Source organism: Vulpes lagopus, chromosome X (assembly GCF_018345385.1).
Source record: "Vulpes lagopus strain Blue_001 chromosome X, ASM1834538v1, whole genome shotgun sequence".
NCBI lineage: Eukaryota > Metazoa > Chordata > Mammalia > Carnivora > Canidae > Vulpes > Vulpes lagopus.
Genome location: NC_054848.1, coordinates 12,844,472 through 12,865,622, shown reverse-complemented (window position 1 = coordinate 12,865,622; position 21,151 = coordinate 12,844,472). Strand labels below are relative to the sequence as shown.

At 42.8% G+C, this 21,151-nt stretch overlaps 1 protein-coding gene across 3 annotated transcripts in view; it reads left to right on the top strand.

The window, feature by feature from the left end:
- The window catches only part of CTPS2 (CTP synthase 2), a 107,724-nt gene that overhangs the window by 20,141 nt on the left and 66,432 nt on the right, over positions 1–21,151 (top strand). For all 3 annotated transcript variants that reach the window (XM_041742156.1, XM_041742154.1, XM_041742155.1), the window contains 7 exons: positions 7,652–7,768; positions 8,200–8,283; positions 9,149–9,229; positions 12,114–12,265; positions 16,511–16,643; positions 19,020–19,108; positions 20,260–20,354. In XM_041742156.1, coding sequence (XP_041598090.1) covers positions 7,652–7,768; positions 8,200–8,283; positions 9,149–9,229; positions 12,114–12,265; positions 16,511–16,643; positions 19,020–19,108; positions 20,260–20,354 — 751 coding nt within the window. The remainder of the gene's footprint in view (positions 1–7,651; positions 7,769–8,199; positions 8,284–9,148; positions 9,230–12,113; positions 12,266–16,510; positions 16,644–19,019; positions 19,109–20,259; positions 20,355–21,151) is intronic.

Here is a 21,151-nt window from a genome sequence, read left to right as displayed (position 1 = left end):
TATGTATTGTACTACTATAACAGTATGGTTGATAAACAATATAAATGCATAAATATGCTATGCAAAATTTTCTCTCTCTTACTATTTCTTTTGTTTGTTTGAAAGATTTTATTTATTTGACAGAGAGAGCATGAGCAAAAGGGCAGGTGGGGAGATGCAGAGGGAGAGGGAGAAGCAGATTCTCTGCTGAGCAGGAAGCCCGACGCAGGGCTCCATTCGAAGACTCTGAGATCACGGCCTAAGCCAAAGGCAGACACTTAACTGACTGAGCCACCCAGCCGCCCCTCCTTTGCTATTTCTTCCTTCACAGTTTATAAGGAAAAGAGAGGGTGCTTCCTTTATAATTTTTAAAAATTAGAGTATAACATAAACATAAAAGTGCACATACCATGGGTATACAATGTAATGAAGTTTTATTTTTATTTTTTTAATTTTTATTTATTTATGATAGTCACACACAGAGAGAGAGAGAGGCAGAGACACAGGCTGAGGGAGAAGCAGGCTCCATGCACCGGGAGCCCGACGTGGGATTCGATCCTGGGTCTCCAGGATCACGCCCTGGGCCAGAGGCAGGCGCCAAACCGCTGCGCCACCCAGGGATCCCCGTAATGAAGTTTTATAAACTGAACATACCTGTGTAACTAAGCTGGTTTCCTTTAAAACATACTTAATATCTAATAGAGTGAATAGTTTGCTATTGCTGATTGAGGCAATGACAAAGACAAATAATTTAAGAAAAGAGACAGGCAGGTAAAAGCTCCTGGAAGAGTAACATCTGATATGAGAACCGGAGCATAGCTTGACTCTACGGTGAAGGAGGCGTACACAGCCTCTCTGTTTATTGATATTCAGGTTTTAGATTCAGTCCTCAAGATGCATCAGAGAAGGCTTCAAAATAGGGATGTAACTGTCAGCTTTGAGGTGGAGATGTGGGTGGGTGCTGGAGAGGGAGGGAGGGAGATAAGAACTTCATTTTCCACCGTGAGGCAGCTATACAGAGATCGGTGATAGTTGGCAAAAAAAGAGGTAAAAATATCTCAGGTTAGGAAAGTAACCCATACAACTACCAATTGAGATGGGATCTGGGGATGGGGCAGCCGAGAGCTACAGCCTCACCTGTCACCTGTCAGCAGCAAGTCAACTTGTGTTATAGAAGATGTCTGAAATGGGCAAGTTAAGAAAGAGTTGAGAGAGATGGTGTTTAGAGATGTGATAGAAAGTAGCAGAAGAAATCGTGAACAAAGGAGTAGGTAAAGAGCTGTATCTGAATCTGCTGGATCTTGATTGCTTTTAACTTAAAATAATCTTTATGTTAGAGTGGCTTATCTTGTGGTGGCCTGCCTTTGACCCCTACAATCTTTTTTTTTTTAATATTTTATTTATTTATTCATGAGAGACACACACACGCACACACACAGAGAGAGAGAGAGAGAGAGAGAGAGAGAGGCAGAGACACAGGCAGAGGGAGAAGCAGGCTCCCTCCCAGGACCCTGGGATCACAACCTGAGTGGAAGGCTGATGCTCAACCCCTGAGCCACTCAGGGGCCCCAGAGTGTTCTTTTTTTAAATGTCTATGTACTTTATTATTATTCTTTCATCTTGCTCCTAAATTGACTTGCTTGGCTTAAAAAACATGAATTTAGTACTTAATATGTACTAGCCCCAATAACAGCTGCGAGGCATATAAAGGCAAATGTGATCTGACTCCTGTTTTCTGGGACTCTCGGTCTTCATTTCTAATTTCATGGAAACAGAGATTCTGACAAGTTATCCCCAGCATAACTCCTTCTTCATATAGCCCTAACGGTCATATTGGCTTATTGAACACTAGCTCAGGCATCCTTCTGGGTTTGTTTTCAGTTGTGCTCAACATTTGTGTTTGTGCACGATTTAAGCTTCTGAGAAAGGACCACTGAGCTAATTTTCAGTTTTAAGCGTATAGAAGTGGTTGGATGTGTCCAAAGCCTTTTCGTAGGGTTCTTTACAGACCAGTGGAGCTAACAGGCTTTATTTGTTAATTAGTCCAGGTCATCTCCACATAAACCTGAAATAATTTATGCCTGGCTTAAAGGAATAAGCAGCTTGCTTGCTTTCTCTCTCTCTTTCTCTCTTTATTTTTCTCCCTCCCTCCCTGTCCCTCCCTTCCTCTTTTCCCTTCCTTTCCCTTCCTTTCCCTTCCTTTCCCTTCCTTTCCCTTCCTTTCCCTTCCTTTCCCTTCCTTTCCCTTCCCTTCCCTTCCCTTCCCTTCCCTTCCCTTCCCTTCCCTTCCCTTCTCCCTTTCCTTCTCCTTTTCCTTTTCTCTTTTTCTTTTTCTTTTTCTTTCTTCTGGCAGCCCCAGTGGCCCAGTGGTTTGGCGCTGCCTTCGTCCCAGGGCGTGATCCTGGAGACCTGGGATCGAGTCCCACGTCGGGCTCCCTGCATGGAGCCTGCTTCTCCCTCTGCCTGTGTCTCTGCCTCTCTCTCTGTCTGTGTCTCTCATGAATAAATAAATAAAATCTTAAAAAAAAAAAAAGAAAAAGAAAAAGAAAAGAAGAATCCTTTCCTTAAAGGCAAAACAGACATTGCACATCTCCTAAATTTGCCGTTGCTTCGATTTCAACTTTGGATGAATCTTAAAATATTGTTATAGGTAATACTTTACTTGTGTGGGGAAGTAATTAATTTAGGTGTCTTCTAGTAATACTACTGAAGGTTTCTTTTTTAAAATTTTTTTATTATTATTATTTTTTAATACTGAAGGTTTCTAACGACGACGACGATGTATCAGTAATGGGACTTTCCAAATTGGCTGAGAGCATGCAGTGCCACTATAGGCCATGTGAGGGCAGAAGTGGATAATGTTTAAAGTTTTTTGGGCAGCCCGGGTGGCTGGGCGGTTTAGGGCCACCTTCAGTCCAGAGTGTGGACCCGGGGCCCCGGGATCGAGTCCCGCGTCGGGTTCCCTGCGTGGAGCCTGCTTCTCCCTCTGCCTGTGCCTGTGTCTCTTTCTCTCTGTGACTCTCATGAATGAATGGATAAAATCTTAAAAAAAAAAAAAAAATTTTTTTTGCTTCCTTTTTTCAGATTGCCTGTTGATTACCAGAGTACACCTGTGAAAAATCAGGTGTCCCTATATGGTTTAGTTTAAGTGCAGACCTTTTTTTTGCCTAAAATTTTCTCTCATTAGATTCTGGTACCTTGCAGTTGGTGAGCACTTAAGCCCCTCACCCTGCCAATTTCCTGATTGCATGTGATATTTCGGATTTTCATCATTAAGTTTGTCATTCTTAATGGAAAGGTCATATATTTCCATATCTATTCCATACCCAGGAAGCTTGAATTTTAATTATGTTTTATTACCTGACTTAAAATTAGTAAAGAGGGATCCCTGGGTGGCGCAGCGGTTTGGCGCCTGCCTTTGGCCCAGGGCGCGATCCTGGAGACCCGGGATCGAATCCCACATCAGGCTCCCGGTGCATGGAGCCTGCTTCTCCCTCCGCCTGTGTCTCTGCCTCTCTCTCTCTCTGTGACTATCATAAATAAAAAAAAAAATAAAATTAGTAAAGAATATTTTTTTTCTGTAGCAATGTAGTTCGAGATTTCTTAGTTTGATTCCATTGTAATTATGGTAATAGGCGCTAGAATGCTGTTACCTTGGCTTATACTGAATTTTGAGACCTTTCTGTCCTGAGATGAGTACTAAGCTAAAACCTGTTGGAGAGGGAAAATTTTACTGTTACTGTTCAGACTTCTTCTGGCAGGTCTAAGAATCAAACATGAAACATACTACCAGGAGAAAATCAAACAAAGGTTTAATTCCATATGCACAAAAAGTCCATATAAACCTGAGAGATTCCAAAGCAGTCAACAAAATGAGGCTCAGTGATATCCAGAACCAAGTAGAAGGGTTGAGGCCTAGAGGTTACCGAGGGGAGGAAGGCCATTTGCAGGGAGGCAGAGGACAGGTTTGTAAAACAAAGACTCCTGTGTTATGCAGCTAAGTTTCTTAGGTAAAGAGGAACCTCTGGGGATGCCTGGGTGGCTCAGCAGTTGAGCATCTGTTTTGGCTCAGGGCGGGATCCCAGAGTCCCGGGATCGAGTCCCACATCAGGCTCCCTGCATGGGGCCTGCTTCTCCCTCTGCCTGTGTCTCTGCCTCTCTCTCTGCATCTCTCATGAATAAATAAAGAAAATCTTTTAAAAAAAGAAGAAAAGGAGAATCTCTGGTGATAGCTCTCTTCCTGGCACAGGGATTCCCCACTTTCCAATGTAAATGGAGACAGTTCAGGGGGAGAGGGAAAGAGCTTTTCCTGCCTCTGCTGAGTTTTGATTGCTTTTAACTCAAAATAATCTTCATGGCAAAGTGGCATATTTCTGGGAGGCCTGTTCTGAACCTTCAACTCCAGTGCTGTGTCCAGGGAGCTGGGCTTGTGCCAGAGATAGAGTACAGAGCAGAGCAGGCATGTTCCTACTCTCATGGGGCTTATAGCCTAATGGGGTAGAGAGGCAGGAAACAAGAACTCACAGGAAATAATGGCACCAGGTGCTGAGTCAGTAAGAAGGGCACAGACACAGTGCTGTGATAGGGAGTGGTGGGAGGGAGGCTGCCTTAGGTGGGTGGTCAAAGTCTGCTTTCTGAGGAAGACCTAGGTTTTTAGGCTGAAGGATAAAGAGATAGATATACGTAAGGAAGGAGGGTAGTGGCCCATCTAACCTACAAAGCCAGTGGGGCTGAAGTACAGGCAGTGTGTGTGTGTATGTGGGGGGGCTGTGGCAAGCAGGGGCATAAGATGAGATTACAAATATATGCAAGGGGGGCACCTGGGTGGCTCAGTCAGTTAAATGTCTGCCTTCAGTTTGGGTCATGATCACGGGGTGCTGGGATCGAGTCTCGCATCATTGGGGCTCCCTGCTTAGTGGGGAGTCAGCTTCTCCCTCTCCCTCTGCTCTGTCTCTGGCTTTCTCTCTCAAATAGATAAATAAAATCTTTTTTTTTTTTTTTAAGATTTTATTTATGAGAGAGAGAGAGAGAGAGAGGCAGAGACACAGGCAGAGGGAGAAGCAGGCTCCATGCAGGGAGCCCGATGTGGGACTCGATTTCAGGTCTCCAGGATCAGGTCCTGGGCCGAAGGTGGCGCTAAATCGCTGAGCCACCCGGGCTGCCCCAATAAATAAAATCTTAAAAAAAAAAAAAAAAAAAGGAACGTATGCAAGGGCCAGATCATGCAGGGTCTTTGGTTGCCTGCTGAAGGGAATTTAGATTTTATTTTTAGTGAAGCAGTGAGCCACTTTGGGTATAAGCACAGGAAAGATATATTCTGACATTTTTTTTTTTAACATTCTGAGTTTTTATAAGGTCACTCTACTGGTGTGTGACAAATGATTTAATTGTAGAAATAGGAGAGGGTAGAAGCTAGGAGGCCATTTAGATGGGGAGGGTCAGCCAACTTTTTGTATAAATGGCCTGAGACCCTGAGGTCAAGTGTTCACACTCTTTCGACTGAGCCAGCCAGGCGCTCCAAGTTTCACTCTTTATTATTGTTCTTTTTTTTTCTTTTTCTTTTTTATTTTTTTAAAAATATTTTATTTATTTATTCATGAGAGACACAGAGAGAGAGAGAAAGAGAGAGGCAGAGATACAGGCAGAGGGAGAAGCAGGCTCCATGCAGGAAGCCTGATGTGGGACTTGATCCTGGGACTCCAGGATCACGCCCCAGGCCAAAGGCAGGCGCTAAACCGCTGAGCCACCCAGGGATCCCTTCTTTTTAAAGATTTATTTATTTATTCATGAAAGACACAGATTGAGAGGAGAGGCAGAGACATAGGCAGAGGGAGAAGCAGGCTCCTCGCAGGGAGCCCGATGCGGGACTCGATCCCGGATCCGGGGATCATGACCTGAGCCAAAGGCAGGCGCCCAACCGCTGAGCCACCCAGGCGTCCCTTTATTATTGTTCTTTAGCTCTGCCTGATTTTCCTCGCTAAATTCTGAGCTCTTTAGGAGCAGGTTGTCTTAAATTCTTCCCTGCACCTCATGTATAGTGTTGAGCATGCAGTAGATGCTCAAATGCTAGAGAATTAATTTTAAAATTCATGGGATAGTCTTTAAGTATTCAAATATGGTGAGGATGAGTAGGTTAAGGCAGATTTTATCCCAAAGTAAATGCTTACTTTAAAATGCCTTACTTGTTGGAAGCACATTGTAAATTAAGTTCACATTTATCAAAGGATTAAGCTGTCAGGAATATTATTGCGGCTTTTGGAACTACTTAATTCAACAAGCCAGCATGTTTTAATAGTAGTTAATTCTAGTCATACCTCTGTTGCAAAGAAACTGTTCAGATGTATGCAGGTGTGTGTGCGTGTGCGTGTGTGTGTGTGTTGTACGTGGAGAAGGAGAGAGAGAGTGAGAGGGCACCATTTCACACCAGGCAGAGCCAGGTGGCTCTGTTCTCATATAGTCACTGGAGTCACTGGATTTGAGTTCTGCCTTCCAAGTGGACCACTGGTAGAAACTAGGTGATCTCACTCCTCAGTGGCCTATATTCTGGAATCTTTTTGGCTGCTTAAGAATTCCTTTCTAAAAAAAAAAAAAAAAAAAAAAAAAAAAAAAAAAAAAAAAAAAAAAGAATTCCTTTCTAAAAAAAAAGGGATCCCTGGGTGGTGCAGCGGTTTGGCACCTGCCTTTGGCCCGGGGCGCCATCCTGGAGACCCGGGATCGAATCCTACTTCGGGCTCCCTGCATGGAGCCTGCTTCTCCCTCTGCCTGTGTCTCTGCCTCTCTGTCTCTCTCTGTGTGACTATCATGAATAAATAAATAAAATCTTAAAAAAAAAAAAGAATTCCTTTCTATAAAAAATTAAAAATAAATAAAATAAAAATAAAAGAATTCCTTTCTATTAAAGTCTTCCTTTCTTTGTAAACATTTTTTTTTCAGTCTTGGTGAGAGGAAGGGTTGACAGCTTTATAATGATCCCCCATTTTTCTGGGTTGGGGGGATTTACTACCTGTAAAATCCAACTGAATCAGGGATAGCAGAATTGATTTACTTAACTTAGTCCATATCTCCACACAGCAGGCAGGGTGATCTTATAAAGACAGGAATCAGGTCATTCTTAAAGCCCTCCTTTAAAAAAAAAGAAAAAAAGATTTATTTATTTATTTTAGAGAGTAGGGAGAGGTAGAGGGAGAGGGAGAGAGAAAATCTCAGGCAGACGCTTCACTGATCCCTGAGCCTGACACAAGGCTTGATCCCACGACTCCAAGATCATGACCTGAGCCAAAACCAAAAGTCAGAGGCTTAACCACCTGAGCCCCCTAGGCACCGCTTAAAGCCCTCCTTGACCCCGATTTCTTTTCCCTTCTTGATGCTTCTCCTGTTCTCTCACCTGCTTACCTGGCTCGGTCATCCTGCACCCTTTCTTCTTGGTTTCCCTTCTCGTCTCTTTCCTTTGCTTCTTGTCTTTCTTAAACGTACAATGCTTTTCCGTTTTATGTCAAACAGCTTAGCGAGGTGTAATTTATTTATTACAAATCTCACCTGCCTAAAGTGTAAAATGCCATGATTTTTAGTATATTTATAAACGTATGTTCTTGTGCTCTGTTTATTAGTGACGTTTCTATTAGTCTGTATGCTGTGGAAGATCACTTGTGTCTTTTTTTTTTTCTATTCCCAGTTGGGTGGCACCATTGGAGACATTGAAGGGATGCCGTTTGTGGAAGCATTCAGACAATTCCAGTTTAAAGCAAAAAGAGAGAATTTCTGTAATATCCATGTTAGCCTTGTCCCACAGGTGAGCTTTCCAGATAAGTATGTAGACAGCAACTTCTAGAAATCTTCCTGTGATACTCTGTTTAGCCCACACTTTTTAAGGAGATAGAAGTTTATTGAAACACTACAAGGGAGCAGCGGACAGGACAGCGAAGGAGAAACTGCCTGTTTTTTCCACATTTTATTTATTTATCTTAAAAAGATTTTATTTATTCATGAAAGACACAGAGAGAGAGGCAGAGACACAGGCAGAGGGAGAAGCAGGCTCCCTGTGGGAACCCTGATGTGGGACTCAATCCCAAGACGCCAGGATCACGACCCTAGCCGAAGGCAGATGCCCAACCACTGAGCCACCCGGGCACCTCTTTTTTTCCGCATTTTAGACTAGGGAGCCATTCATTATCCAGAAAAGCTAAATGTCCGGTATACTGACAGTGACCCATTTCTTTTCAGCCCAGTGCTACCGGAGAACAAAAAACCAAACCCACACAAAATAGTGTCCGTGCACTGAGGGGGTTAGGCCTGTCTCCTGATCTGGTGAGTAAAGGAGAATGGGTAAATTTCTTGGAATAGGACCTCCATTTTTTGATCTATAGCATCATCTAAGTCCTTTTTATCTCTCAAATGATTCCTATGACACTGAGGTTTTTGTATCTGGGGCCAGGGAAGGCTTATTCCCATATCCTCAAGGGTAGCTTCGCATGTTTCTAAATTGGCCATCTGTTCTCCTCCAGGTCCTCGAATTGGCCACATTGACAGCTGGACAAGTGCAATGTCCCATCATTTTTACGGTCCCTGGGTCCTTTAGTGTGAGGTGGGACCTTGCAGATTTTCCTGACACCCAGTACAGTGGGCTGTCATTGCCCTTATTATAACCAGTAATCCAGTTATCACCAGTGGTCTATATCAGAGGTTGGCAAGTAACAGCCTGCAGGCCTGCTGCCTGTAAAGAAAGTCTTCATGGAATGTGGTACGGTCTGTTGCTTACATTTGTGCACAGCTGCCTTTGTCTTGCAATGATACAACTGAGTAGTCGGGACAGTAGCTTCTTGACTTGCAAAACCTAAAATGTTTGCTATCTGGCCCTTTAGAGAAAAAGTTTGCCAACCTTTGGTCTAGCTCTGTTCTTGTATCCAAAGAGGCAACATTTGTGAACCTTCACTCTTGTTCACTAGAGATGCCTAGACATTTTGAGTGCTTACTGGTAGATGTGTATTGAGTTTGATTCTGCTTGCTTATGTTAGCGCTCAGGTGTTTCTAATAGTCCAGTGGCATGCCCAGAATGAACAGGTACATACTTGGTCAAATCTCTGGCTGTAAGAAGAAATTAATATAGAGAATGAACAGCAGCATGAACAGCCAGATTCCCTCTTGCTGACCTGTGCACAACTGACTTTGACAGATTGTCTGCCGAAGTTCAACGCCCATCGAAATGGCTGTGAAGGAAAAGATTTCCATGTTTTGTCACGTGAACCCTGAACAGGTTAGTGCTGCTCCTGAGCTCTGAGTGCCTTGAGGCAGGCACTTCTGCTGATGCTAATGTTTTGCATCTCTTAAATGATCGTATTACTTCTCACAGCATTTATGAAGGCTTTGGGAGATTCATATCCAGCCACGGCTCCCGTGCCCTGAAGTGAGCAATCTGAGACCCTTGATTCCTTAGGTAGATCATGTTTCTTGGCATAATCACTCCTTAAGTTACAGGTACGAAACTAGGTGGGCTTTTTAGCTTACAGTCAAACTTCTAGAGAGAGAGAACCGTGTGAAGCCTGCTTATCGTCTGTTTATCTTGTCTTTCCAGGACACTTACTGCTTTTGCTGCGATTTCTGCTTTGTACATGTTATAGCTTAACTTTCCCCAGGCTGCCGGTTCCATTGACATTCACACCATCACTTCTGATCACATCAGTGGCCTCAGTTCACTTCATTGCTATAGAAACTGTACTGTGATTTGGGCTCAAGACCTCTGTCCTGCAGGGCTTTCCACCTGGGGATCTGAAAGCTTTTTCTTTTTTCTTTCATTCTCTTATCTGTCTCTTGTTTGCAATAAGGTTTAGTTGTAAGGGATCAGAGCTGGCTGTAGTTTAAAAAGCGATATGAATGGTGCTCAGGAAAAGGGTGAGGCTTGGCAGAAACCTTTTTTTTTCCAGATTAGCCCTGGGTTCTTTGAAGCCTAGAAACCATCTCCTTGGGTTTCTGTATCTCTGGAGGCAGTCTAGTGCACAGGCTCCTGCCTCCTGCCTGAGGCTTCAGGGTCGGCACACGAGTCTGAACTCTTTTGAAAAATGTGATGATAGCAAGTTTAAAGGACTCTCCTGTATTTGTAATGTCATTAAGCCACTTTAGGTTTTTTTCCTGTTGTTTTTTGTGTCCTTCCTATTGGTAAATAGGACTTTGTGTCTGTATTATATAAATATAACCTGGTTACTGAAATGGAAGGAGGATACAGTTTTCAGAGTTGGATTATTGAGAGCTCTGGGAAGGGAAGAATGCAAATTTCTGACCATCCAGAGCCTGTTTTCGATAGAACTAGAGATTCCAGAGAACGTTCTATCCCAGCAGTCCACAGGTTAGTTTATTAGTCATTTTTCAGCGTGTTGTTTTTTTCTTTTTTCTTTCTTTTTTTTTTTTTGTGTGTGTTGTTTTTTTCTAATGTGAATTAATGCTCCCGTTTCTTGGTTCCTGGTGAACCTGCATTTAAAGATCTTCTCTAGTTTCCTGAGGAAGGGATGGAGGGTCAGAGACGTCTGTATGGATGTGGTCATTAAGATGACATTTGAAAAAAAATCTCTCTGGCCTGGAGGATAAATGAGTAAATAGTTCCACATTCCATGTCTTCCACTGTGGGAGTTTGGGCTGCCCAGAGATTTAGTTTTATTTATTTTTTTTTTTATTTTTATTTTTTTTGAGATTTAGTTTTAATCTGTAGCTGGTCTGGAGCTCATATCAGTGACATCTTGGCACTTTTAATTGCTTTGGTGTATGCAGAGTGAGGCACAATAGTCCTAAGCATTAGGTTGGTAATGTTCAAACAGCTTAGGAACCCTTGGGTGGATTTGGCTATGGATTTGGGAAGATGGAACACAGAGTTAGCAGAACATTTCTTGGCATTGATTTAGAATGTGGCAGATCCTTAAATGCCTGCCAGTAGTCCCTTGGATATACTTGAGAGGGTGGTGAAAGCTTGTTAGGGTGAATGTGAAAAACAACCATACCACCTGGCATTTAAAGGAGCTGTTCTCCTTTAACAGGTGTAATTAATTTGGGTTCAGTGTGTGTTTGAAAATATATCCAAATGAAGGGGACTTAGAAGGTGATACCTTGGGCCGTGTGTCTTGGACATTGACACATAAAGCATCCATGTTTCAACACCAATTCTCTGACTCCAGCTGGGGTCCTGCAATTCAACTCCTGACACTAACTACCTGGAATGAGCATCAAACTCCGCAAATTTGAGGGCCGAGTTCTTTACAAGACTGCCCTCCGCATCAGGCACCAGCCACAAGTTTCCACTGTTCTAAGCCACCTACATTTCTGCCTGGCTAACTACAAATTTGGGGCTTCCAATAATCCCTTCGGGTTTGGTAATTCTCTAGAATGACTCATGGAACTCAAGAAAATGTTATACTTACTATTACCATTTTATTATAAGGAGTGCAAATGAACAGCCAGATAAAGAAATGCATAGGGAAAGACCTGGGAGGTCCCAAGCTCAGGAGCTTTTGTCCTCATGGAGTCAGGCTGTGCCACCCTCCTGGTACATTTATAAATTTATCAACCAGAACACTCGCCTGAGTCTTGGTGTCCAGAGATTTTTTTTTATGGGGGTTTCACTATCTAGGCATGATTGAGTAAACCATTGGTCAAGTGACTGAACTCGTTCTCCAACCCCCTTATTATCCTTGGAGGTCAGGTGCCTGAAAGTTCCAGTCTAACTTTGTTGGATTTTCTGGTGACCAGTTCCCATCCTGAAGCCACCTAGGGCCCACCGTTAGTCGCCTCATTAGCATAACAAAGATACCTCTGTCACTCAGGAATTTCCAGAGACTTTGGAAGCTTTGTGCCAGGAATTGAGAACAAAGACCAGATTCTCTCTATACATGTATGTATAGAGATATATCAAATAAGTCCTACCACAGCATTCATGTTTCTAGAGTTGGAATAATGAGTTCAAAGAGTTTTACAATTGGGTCAAACTAAGCTTGTGTTAATTCTGCCTCTTGTTTGGGTCACTGGGCTTTTGGTTTTCTTCAGTCAGTAGAAATGAACTACCATTGTCTCTCGAGTTTTGGTTCATTCTTGAACTCATTCTTGTGGCATATCTGAGGCATGTCATTTAAATATGGTGTTTTATCATCATTAATCAGGTCATATGTATCCATGATGTTTCATCCACATATCGAGTGCCAGTGCTTTTGGAGGAACAAGGCATTGTTAAATATTTTAAAGAGAGATTGGATCTGCCCATTGGTGATTCTGCGAGTAATTTGCTTTTCAAGTGGAGAAATATGGCTGACAGGTATGTGAAAGGAATTACTAATGTAGTCTTTAATAATTCTTGGGTTTGGAATAAGGATTGAGACATACCTTAAGTATACCAATGCACATTCAACTTTCTGTATGTGTATGTTTTGGTCTGGATTTATCTAAAGCTTTATTTTTTTATTTTTTATTTTTTTAAAAAAATTTTATTTATTTATTCATGATAGAGAGAGAGAGAGAGAGGCAGAGACACAGGCAGAGGGAGAAGCAGGCTTCATGCCGGGAGCCCGATGGGGGACTCGATCCCCGGACTCCAGGACTCCAGGATTATGCCCTGGGCCAAAGGCAGGCGCTGAACTGCTGAGCCCCTAAAGAGGCTTTAGGATCCCCTAAAGCTTTAACACATTGCTGGAGTGTTTTGCTGTATTCTTTGAAGATTCTGCGGCTTTTGATTTTGTTCTACTTAAATGAAAGTGAATTGAAGGAATTTGGATTCTGGAATGATTTTTTTAAAATTCTGGAAGTATTTTGATTGGTTTATTTCTCAGTTTCTGAGTATTTTATTATTTTAAAAAATATTTATTTATTTGAGAGAGAGAGAGAGAGAGATAGTGAGAGAGCTTTTGGGAGGGTGAAGCAGGCTCTTCACTGAGCAGGGAGCATGACGTGGAGCTCAATCCCAGGACTCCAAGATTATGACCTGAGCTGAAAGTAGACACTCAACTGACTGAGCCACCCAGGCTCCCCGAGTTTCTGATATTTTAAACAGGTTTAAATGTCACAGGTTTTTGCTGTTTTTTTTTTAAGTTTATGTTTTTTTTTTTTTTTTAAGATTTTATTTATTCATTCATGAGAGACACACACAGAGAGAGAGAGGCAGAGACACAGGCAGAGGGAGAAGCAGGCTCCATGCAGGGAGCCCAATGTGGGACTCGATCCTGGGACCCTGGGATCACGCCCTGAGCCGAAGGCAGATGCTCAACCACTGAGCCACCCAGGCGTCCCTTTAAGTTTATGTATTTTTTAGTAGTGTCTACACCCAATGTAAGGCTTGAACTCACGACCCTGAGATCAAGAGCCGCATGCTCTTCTGACTAAGCCAGCCACACGCCCTTGTAGTACTTGTTTTTTAAGATTTGGCTAACATTTCCTAAAGGAAATTCCCTTGAACGAAAGGTTTAGGCTCTGACATTATTGCTCCATCCTGCAGTTATTAACTGTCAGCATTGTTATTAAAACCTCAGACAGGTTCTAGCTTTAAGACCACGATATTAATTTTAGCAAGGTTTGTCTTATTTGAAGTCATGTGGAAATTAAATTCTTGTCACCTATTTTCTCTTACTAAATGTAGACAAAGGCATAACTCCATAAAGTCCCAACTGCCTGGCTTTTTGTGCAGCTTAGGTACGGGCAGCAGTTACAAACATGGGCTCCGGTGTTGCTAAAGAGTAGATCTCATCACAAGAAAAAAAAATTAGATGTTAATGGATGGATGTTAATTAGACTTAATTGTGGTGATCATTCCATAATACATACAAATATTGAATCATTATGTCATATACCTGAAACTGATAATATTTTATGTCACGTGTATCTCAATAAAAAAAAAAAAGTAAGCTCTGGCATCAGACACGCTAGACTGAGATCTCAGCTTCGCCTCTCACTAGCTGTGTGAGTTTGGGTGGATTACCCAACCTCTCTGGACCTGTTCTCCCATCCATATATAACAGGGGATACATTGTGATAATTATGAGAGAAAACATGAGACCTTAATCTCCATGGGGCGCTGAATATTGGTTACTGAAGATGGTAAAAATAATTAAAGTGGTTTGATGGTGACAAAATCACTGACCTTGGTAGATGATCAATAGACTGAAGTGCCCTGTCACTTCAAAATTTAGATAGTGTTTAAGAATTTTCTATGGCAAGTAATATCAGGAGCAAAGTGCAGTTTCTGAATTTAGGTAGTGTCCTGCATGATGTTATAGTTAAGCTCCGGCCCTCCAGAATGCTTAAGGAATCAGTTGCTTTGGAGGAATTTTCTGAGTAGCTTGGGGCTGATCTAGAAATTTTGATATTTCATTCCTTTGATTGGAAATAGCTCTAAATTATACACTATGCTTCTGTGCTTCTTAAAGCCAGTGTTTGGTTTTCACGTTCGTTTCTTTGGCTGCTGTAACAAATGACCACAAACTGGGTGGCATCAAATAGCAGGAATGTATTCTCTCCCAGTTGTGGAGGTCGGAAGTTCAAAATGAAGGCATCAGCAGGATTGGTTTCTTCCGGAGGCTCTGAGGGAGAAACCGGTCCAGCTTCTGGGGCTGCTGGCAATCCTTGGTGTCCCGTTTCTGCCTCTGTCATTGCATGGCCTTCTCTATGTCTCTCCTCTTCTCTCTTTCTCTCTTTTTTCCCCTCCTCTTCTTTTCTTGTGTAAGGATGCTTGTCTTTGGATATAGGGCTCAACCTAATCCAAGATGATCTCATCTCAAGATCCTTAATTGTGTCCACAAAGAACCTTCTTCCAAATATCGTTACATCCACAGATTCTGGGGGACATGTTTTGAGGGGTTGCTATTCAGCTCACTGCAGTCTTCAAGCAAAAGGATATTGAGCATCGGTCCTTCATGGTGATGTTGGTTTATTGGTAATGACAGTATGTACTGTGCTCTCACTACAGCCTGTAGAGAGATACAGGAAGGCAGAGGTCAAAGGGCAGCCTTGTTCGTGGAGGTCCAGTGCTGTTCAGAAGCCAGGGGTCCCTGGTGGAATTGGATGGCAGAGCTCACCTGGGACCCCAGGCCAAAGTGGGGACAGCTCAACTCACTGGGGACCTGCCTATGGGGTGGGCCTGCGAAGCAGCAAAGCGCTGGCCCCTCACACCCAGCTGATGGCCAGGTGGAGAGCATGTGAGAGCTTGGCTGGTGTGGACAGAGCCCGGTGAGCCTAGCCTGTAGGCCCGAGAGGGAAAGAGAGCGTGCAGGAACCTGTCTTCCTGGGACATGTGGGCCAGTAGACTCACCTGTTTCACCTTGCTGCCAAGTAACTCCTCCTCCCCTGATAGACCAGACTAGGTGAGTAGGAGGGAGTGATGGTGAGGACCCCAGTCCTGCTTCCTTCCCGGGAGCAGAACTGACATTCCTCCTTCAGTGGAGGAGTGAGAATAGGGGTTAAGAACTCAGCCCAGCTGGTATGCTCAGATGTGGTTGTGATTGCCAGTTCTCCAGGGTCAAACCTGGCACGGGGAGTGCTTCCCTCTGACAATGTATCAGAATCTTGCCTTGATACCAACTTGCTTTGTCATCTGTGTCTTTTATGTAGAGATGGGGTGAAGCATGGGCAGCCACACAATCTCCAGAGCGACATAAAATTCAGTAGCAAGCTAAAGGTTTAGCAGCCTTCTCTGAGGGGCTTCAGTCACCTTCCTAGAAAGTCACCTTTACTGTCACTTTTAACTTCTTAGCTTCTTATGCATTCTTCTCCTTCCAGCCTATTTGCAATTATATTTGTCTGGCACATTTTGCAGATGTTGGTATGAAAGAGATTCCTGCTCACAGTAAGGTGTTTGGGGGATGGATTGCTTCCAGGCCCTAAAACATCTTCAGCCCCAAGATGATGTTTCTACATAGTTAGTACCAGACCAGACCATTTTTGTGTTCGTTATACAGAATTCCTAGCCAAAGCAACAGTAAACATGGTGTCTTTAGTGGTAAACTGTGATTGAGCATCTTATTCAGATTGGAATTTTCTCGTAAAAATGATCTAAATGTCTCTGAGTGACATTCTTTGGGCATGCCATGAATAACCTGCCTTTGTGGGCCAGCTGGGACTGTAACTATGTTTAATGTAGACAGTTTGAATGCATTTTCTTATACAATGTCACCTTACAAACTTAATATTGAAATGTTTCCTGTTGACATTCAGAATGAATTTTCTTATACAATGTCACCTTATCAACGAAGTTAAGGACAGCTCATGTTTATGAGATAAGGAGAGTTTTTTATTTTTAATGCTTTTAACTGTTTCTTTGATACACTTTACTTGGATTTATATCCGTGCCTGCTTAGTAAGCCAACGTTGAGGTTGCTTATGAGTTTTCAATCTATTGACACACAGATTTTCATTCACTGGGGGTGGGGTGGGTATTTGAGTCAAGCACATCAAGTTCGAGGCTCATCTGCTCTTAAGGTTTTAAAAAGTGCCTTGGGATAAGAACAATGGCTGTCATTATATTTGTGATGTTATATTACATGCATATAACCTTTAAGCATGTCTTTCATCTCAGGTACGAAAGGTTGCAGAAAATGTGCTCCATAGCCTTGGTTGGCAAATACACCAAGCTCAGCGACTGCTATGCCTCCGTGTTCAAAGCCCTGGAACATTCAGCCTTGGCCATCAACCACAAGTTGAATCTGATGGTGAGCCCTGGCTGGTCTTCCTCATATTTCAGTTATTCACTGTGATATCTCATGTTTCAGAGGCAGGTTGTGCCCCAAGACTGTTGCCAGGATTGATGTCACCAGGAGGACTTATAGTACTTAGTATACAGCAGGATTTGTGGCTAAGATTTAGTACAGTGAAAGGTTACAGAGCAAAGTCAGCAAAGGAAAAAGGTGTATGGGAAACCCTGGGTGGCGCAGTGGTTTAGTGCCTGCCTTTGGCCCAGGGCGCGATCCTGGAGACCCGGGATCGAATCCCACTTCGGGCTCCCGGTGCATGGAGCCTGCTTCTTCCTCTGCCTATGTCTCTGCCTCTCTCTCTCTGTGTGTGACTATCATAAATAAATAAAAATTAAAAAGAAAATTAAAAGGAAAAAGGTGTATGGGATGAAATCTGGAGGACTTCATATATATACTTTGAGTATATTCTTTGTCTTTGTTAGATATAGAAATAGTACATGCTCAACGTGGGAAATTGAAACAAAGCATCATGTAAAATACAGAAAGCGGAAGATACCTCCTCCTTGAAATCTTTTTTTTTTTTTTTTATTTTTATTTATTTATGATAGTCACAGAGAGAGAGAGAGAGAGAGAGGCAGAGACACAGGCAGAGGGAGAAGCAGGCTCCATGACCTGGGAGCCCGACGTGGGACTCGATCCGGGGTCTCCAGGATCGCGCCCTGGGCCAAAGGCAGGCGCCAAACCGCTGCGCCACCCAGGGATCCCTCCTCCCTGAAATCCTATTTCTCTGTTGCACCTGTCCTTCCTAGTTTGATACATATCTTTCTAGACATATATGTTATATTTAATGATATTCTATACAGGTATACCATGATTTAAGCAAGCCTTATTATATTTTTAAAAAATATTTTATTTATTTATTCATGAGAGATGCAGAGAGAGAGGCAGAGACATAGGCAGAGAGAGAAGCAGGCTCCCTGCAGAGAGCCCATTGTGGGACTCCACCCCAGGACCCCGGGATCACGCCCTGAGCCAAAGGCAGATGCTCAACCGCTGAGCCACCAAGACGTCCAGCAAGCCTTACTATCTTGATTTAAATGGTGAAATCTTTATGTAATGAGCAAAAAGATACATGTATATGTCTAAGAAATTTACTAACTTCCGACTTAGGACCTATCTGACTTTTCTCTCACCTTTCTAGCCTCCTCCTACTGTAATCACTTTTTAAAAAAAGATTTGCTTTAATTAATTAATTAATTAATTTATTTATTTATTTTTGAGAGATGGCATGGGGGAAAGGGTAGAGGGAAAGAAAGAGAATCTCCAGCAGATTCCCTGTTGAGCATGGAGCTGGACATGGGGCTTAATCTCGTGACCACGAGATCATATCTGAGCTGAAATCAAGAGCCCAGCACTTAACCTACTGAGCCACCCAGGCGCCCCTGTAATTACTTTTTATTTGTGGCTTTCCAAGGAACACTTCACTTCTTGCTCTTCCCACTCCTTCATGCCCCCTACCCCTTGTAGAAAAAAGAAAACAGTAATAGTAAAATTATTAGATTACAAATTTTATAAAGCCTTTAAAATTTTGTATGTTAGATATATTCAGATAGTAATTTTTTTTTTTTTTTCAGATAGTAATTTTTAAAAAAGGTTTTACTTATTCATGAGAGACAAAGAGAGAGAGAGAGGCAGAGACACAGGCAGAGGGAGGAGCAGGCTCCATGAAGGGAGCCTGATGTGGGACTCGATCCTGTGACCCTGGGATCATGTCCCGAGCTAAAGGCAGATGCTCAATCGCTGAGCTACCCAAGCATCCCTGTTCTCTCTGTTCCTAAAGACTTTCCAATGGCTTCAAATGTCAACTCTCTGTGGGTGGAGTCTGTTTTGAGGGCCCCAGAGTGACCACCGCTTTGTCTCTTCCCTCTGAGGTTTCATACAAGCTGTTCCTTTGCCTCCCTTCCCTGCTGTGACTCTGACACAGCTCCCCCTCCAGCCTCCCAACGTGCACGCACATGCTCGTCCTCGAGGGCTGAGCTTCTCGGACATCGCCTCCCTAAAGACCTTCCCGGATGGTGCTCCTTCCCATCTTTCCTGCAGTGTCTAGATCTAGCTTACGTGTGGCTCCTATTTATTTCCACAGCATTCTCTTTGCCCATCATAGCCACTATCACGCTATGGTGTGTGTGCCTGTTTATTTGGGTCTGTAGTCTTCCTGGAAAATTATAAGAACCCCAAGACAGAGATTGTGGTTTCCTATCCTAAGTGACCGGTGCAATGTTTGCATAATAAGTAGTCACTGAATAGTTGAGACATAGTGTTAGATGCCTCAAGTATTTTTGAGTATCTACTTTTCTTAAATGTTCCTTTAATCTACTGGATTTTTTTTTTTAGTACATAGACTCCATTGATCTGGAGCAGACCACCGAAACTGAGGACCCTGTGAAATTCCATGAAGCTTGGCAGAAGCTCTGCAAAGCTGAGTGAGTGCTGAGGACTGTCCATACCAGTTATGAGAATACCACTGTGCTTTTTCTGTAACAATTTGATTTACCCCAATTCTTAATTTGTGTGTGTTTTTGAAAGATTGGTTGTCTGTCGTACTCTTGGTCATTAAGGGGGATCACACTGTAGCCTCACCTCACTTTCTTTGAAATGTGCCACATTCATGTTCGTGGAATGTGCATTGGAAATGGGTTTTATTTCAGGGGAGGATGGAGATCCTGTATTGGGGAGAAAGTGTGTTGCTTCTACTGAAATATGCAGAAATAGATCTTACATATGCAAAATTAAAATACAAGGATGACAACTCTTCTTTCTTGGTTATATTTTCTTTTTTACATCATTTGATTCTAGGTTTTATTTTATAAATAATCGACAGAACTTTTGGGGGCAACACTGTATTGTGAGGGTAGCATGACCCTCCCAGTTAGCTCTTGAATTCTTGTCTTGTTCAATGAGTGTTTGCCAGAAGGTCTTTTGAGTGTCTCCTAGCCAAGAGACTTTCATGTGCCGCTATTTAATTAGCAATTGAAATCTTCCGCTGATTTTACCAGTTTAACTCTTTCTGATTATGCAAGAGGTCTTAACATCTTTCTAATAGTGTTTTTAAAAGAACCTTAATCTTTTTTTTATTCAGATAATTCTCTCAGTGGCATTTTTAAAAAAGATTTTATTTATTTATTCATGAGAAACACACAGAGAGAGGCAGGGGCACAGGCAGAGGGAGAAGCAGGCTCCCTGTGGGGAGCCCGATGTGGGACTCGATCCCAGGACCCTGGATGACGACCTGAGCTAAAGGCAGACGCTCAACCGCTGAGCCACCCCAGCATCCTTCTCAGTGGTATTTTTAATTCACTTAGTTTCTCAGTCACTATGCTCACATACCACAGAGACCTATCAAAAAATATATATATCAAAGTCAGTTGTGAAAAATTATTGCCTCTTCTTCATGACATTGGGAGGAGTTCAGGATGTAAAATCACGTGATCGATTCTGAAACTAGACCTCAAGCATATTCTCTAGCAGTGATGCCAAGCATTGGACTCGGGATCAGTAAGCACGAGGGGCTGAAAATGAGAGTTTTAAAAGCAAAAACCATGTCAAATTCACCCTCGTCTTGTGTTGATTGCAGTGGCGTTCTTGTGCCAGGAGGCTTTGGAATCCGAGGAACATTGGGGAAACTCCAGGCCATTTCTTGGGCCCGAGCAAAGAAGATACCTTTCCTGGGTAAAACTCATGTTTATGCATCCTAACTATGAGTTTATTAGACTGTTGATATCTAGTAGGGGTAACATTTCTTAGGGTTTCCTAACATGAAGGGTGTGAAGTTGGATTTGAATATTTAGGTGCCAAATAGTCTGCCATAGGGGTCAGCAAACTATGTTCTACAGGCCATCCTGGTTCATGGCCTGTTTTTGTAAATAAGATTTTATTGGAGTAGAGCATGCCAATGTGTTTACATACTGTCTGCGGCTGCTTTTATAGTGCAATGACAGAGTTTGAGACCAGCAGGCTGGAAAGCCTAAAATCTTTACTGTCTGGCCCTATATAGCGTAGGTTGTTGACCTGGGAGAACTTACCACTGTTCTGGTTGGGTAGCAAGAGGCTGGGAGAAGTCGCTGTGTACACCTGCCCTTGCCTTCCCCCGTTTTCACTCAGATCCATCTTTTCACCACTTTGAGCTAGAAAAGACCATCCTATGTCACAGAAGAGCTCTGCTAAAATTTGGTAGAGCCAGGTCTTTTTAATGCCTTTGTTCAAATTTTATTGATTGATTGATTGATTTAAAGATTTTATTTATTTATTTATTCATGAGAGAGAGAGAGAGAGAGGCAGAGACAAAGGCAGAGGGAGAAGCAGGCTCCCTGTGGGGATCCTGATGCAGGACTCAATTCCAAGACCCCGAGATCATGACCCAAGCCAGAGGCAGACACTTAACCACCGAGCCACCCAGGTGCCCCATGTGTTTGTTCAAATTGCAAAGCTTGGGTTGTGGATGAGTGAAACCACATGAAAGGGCCCCT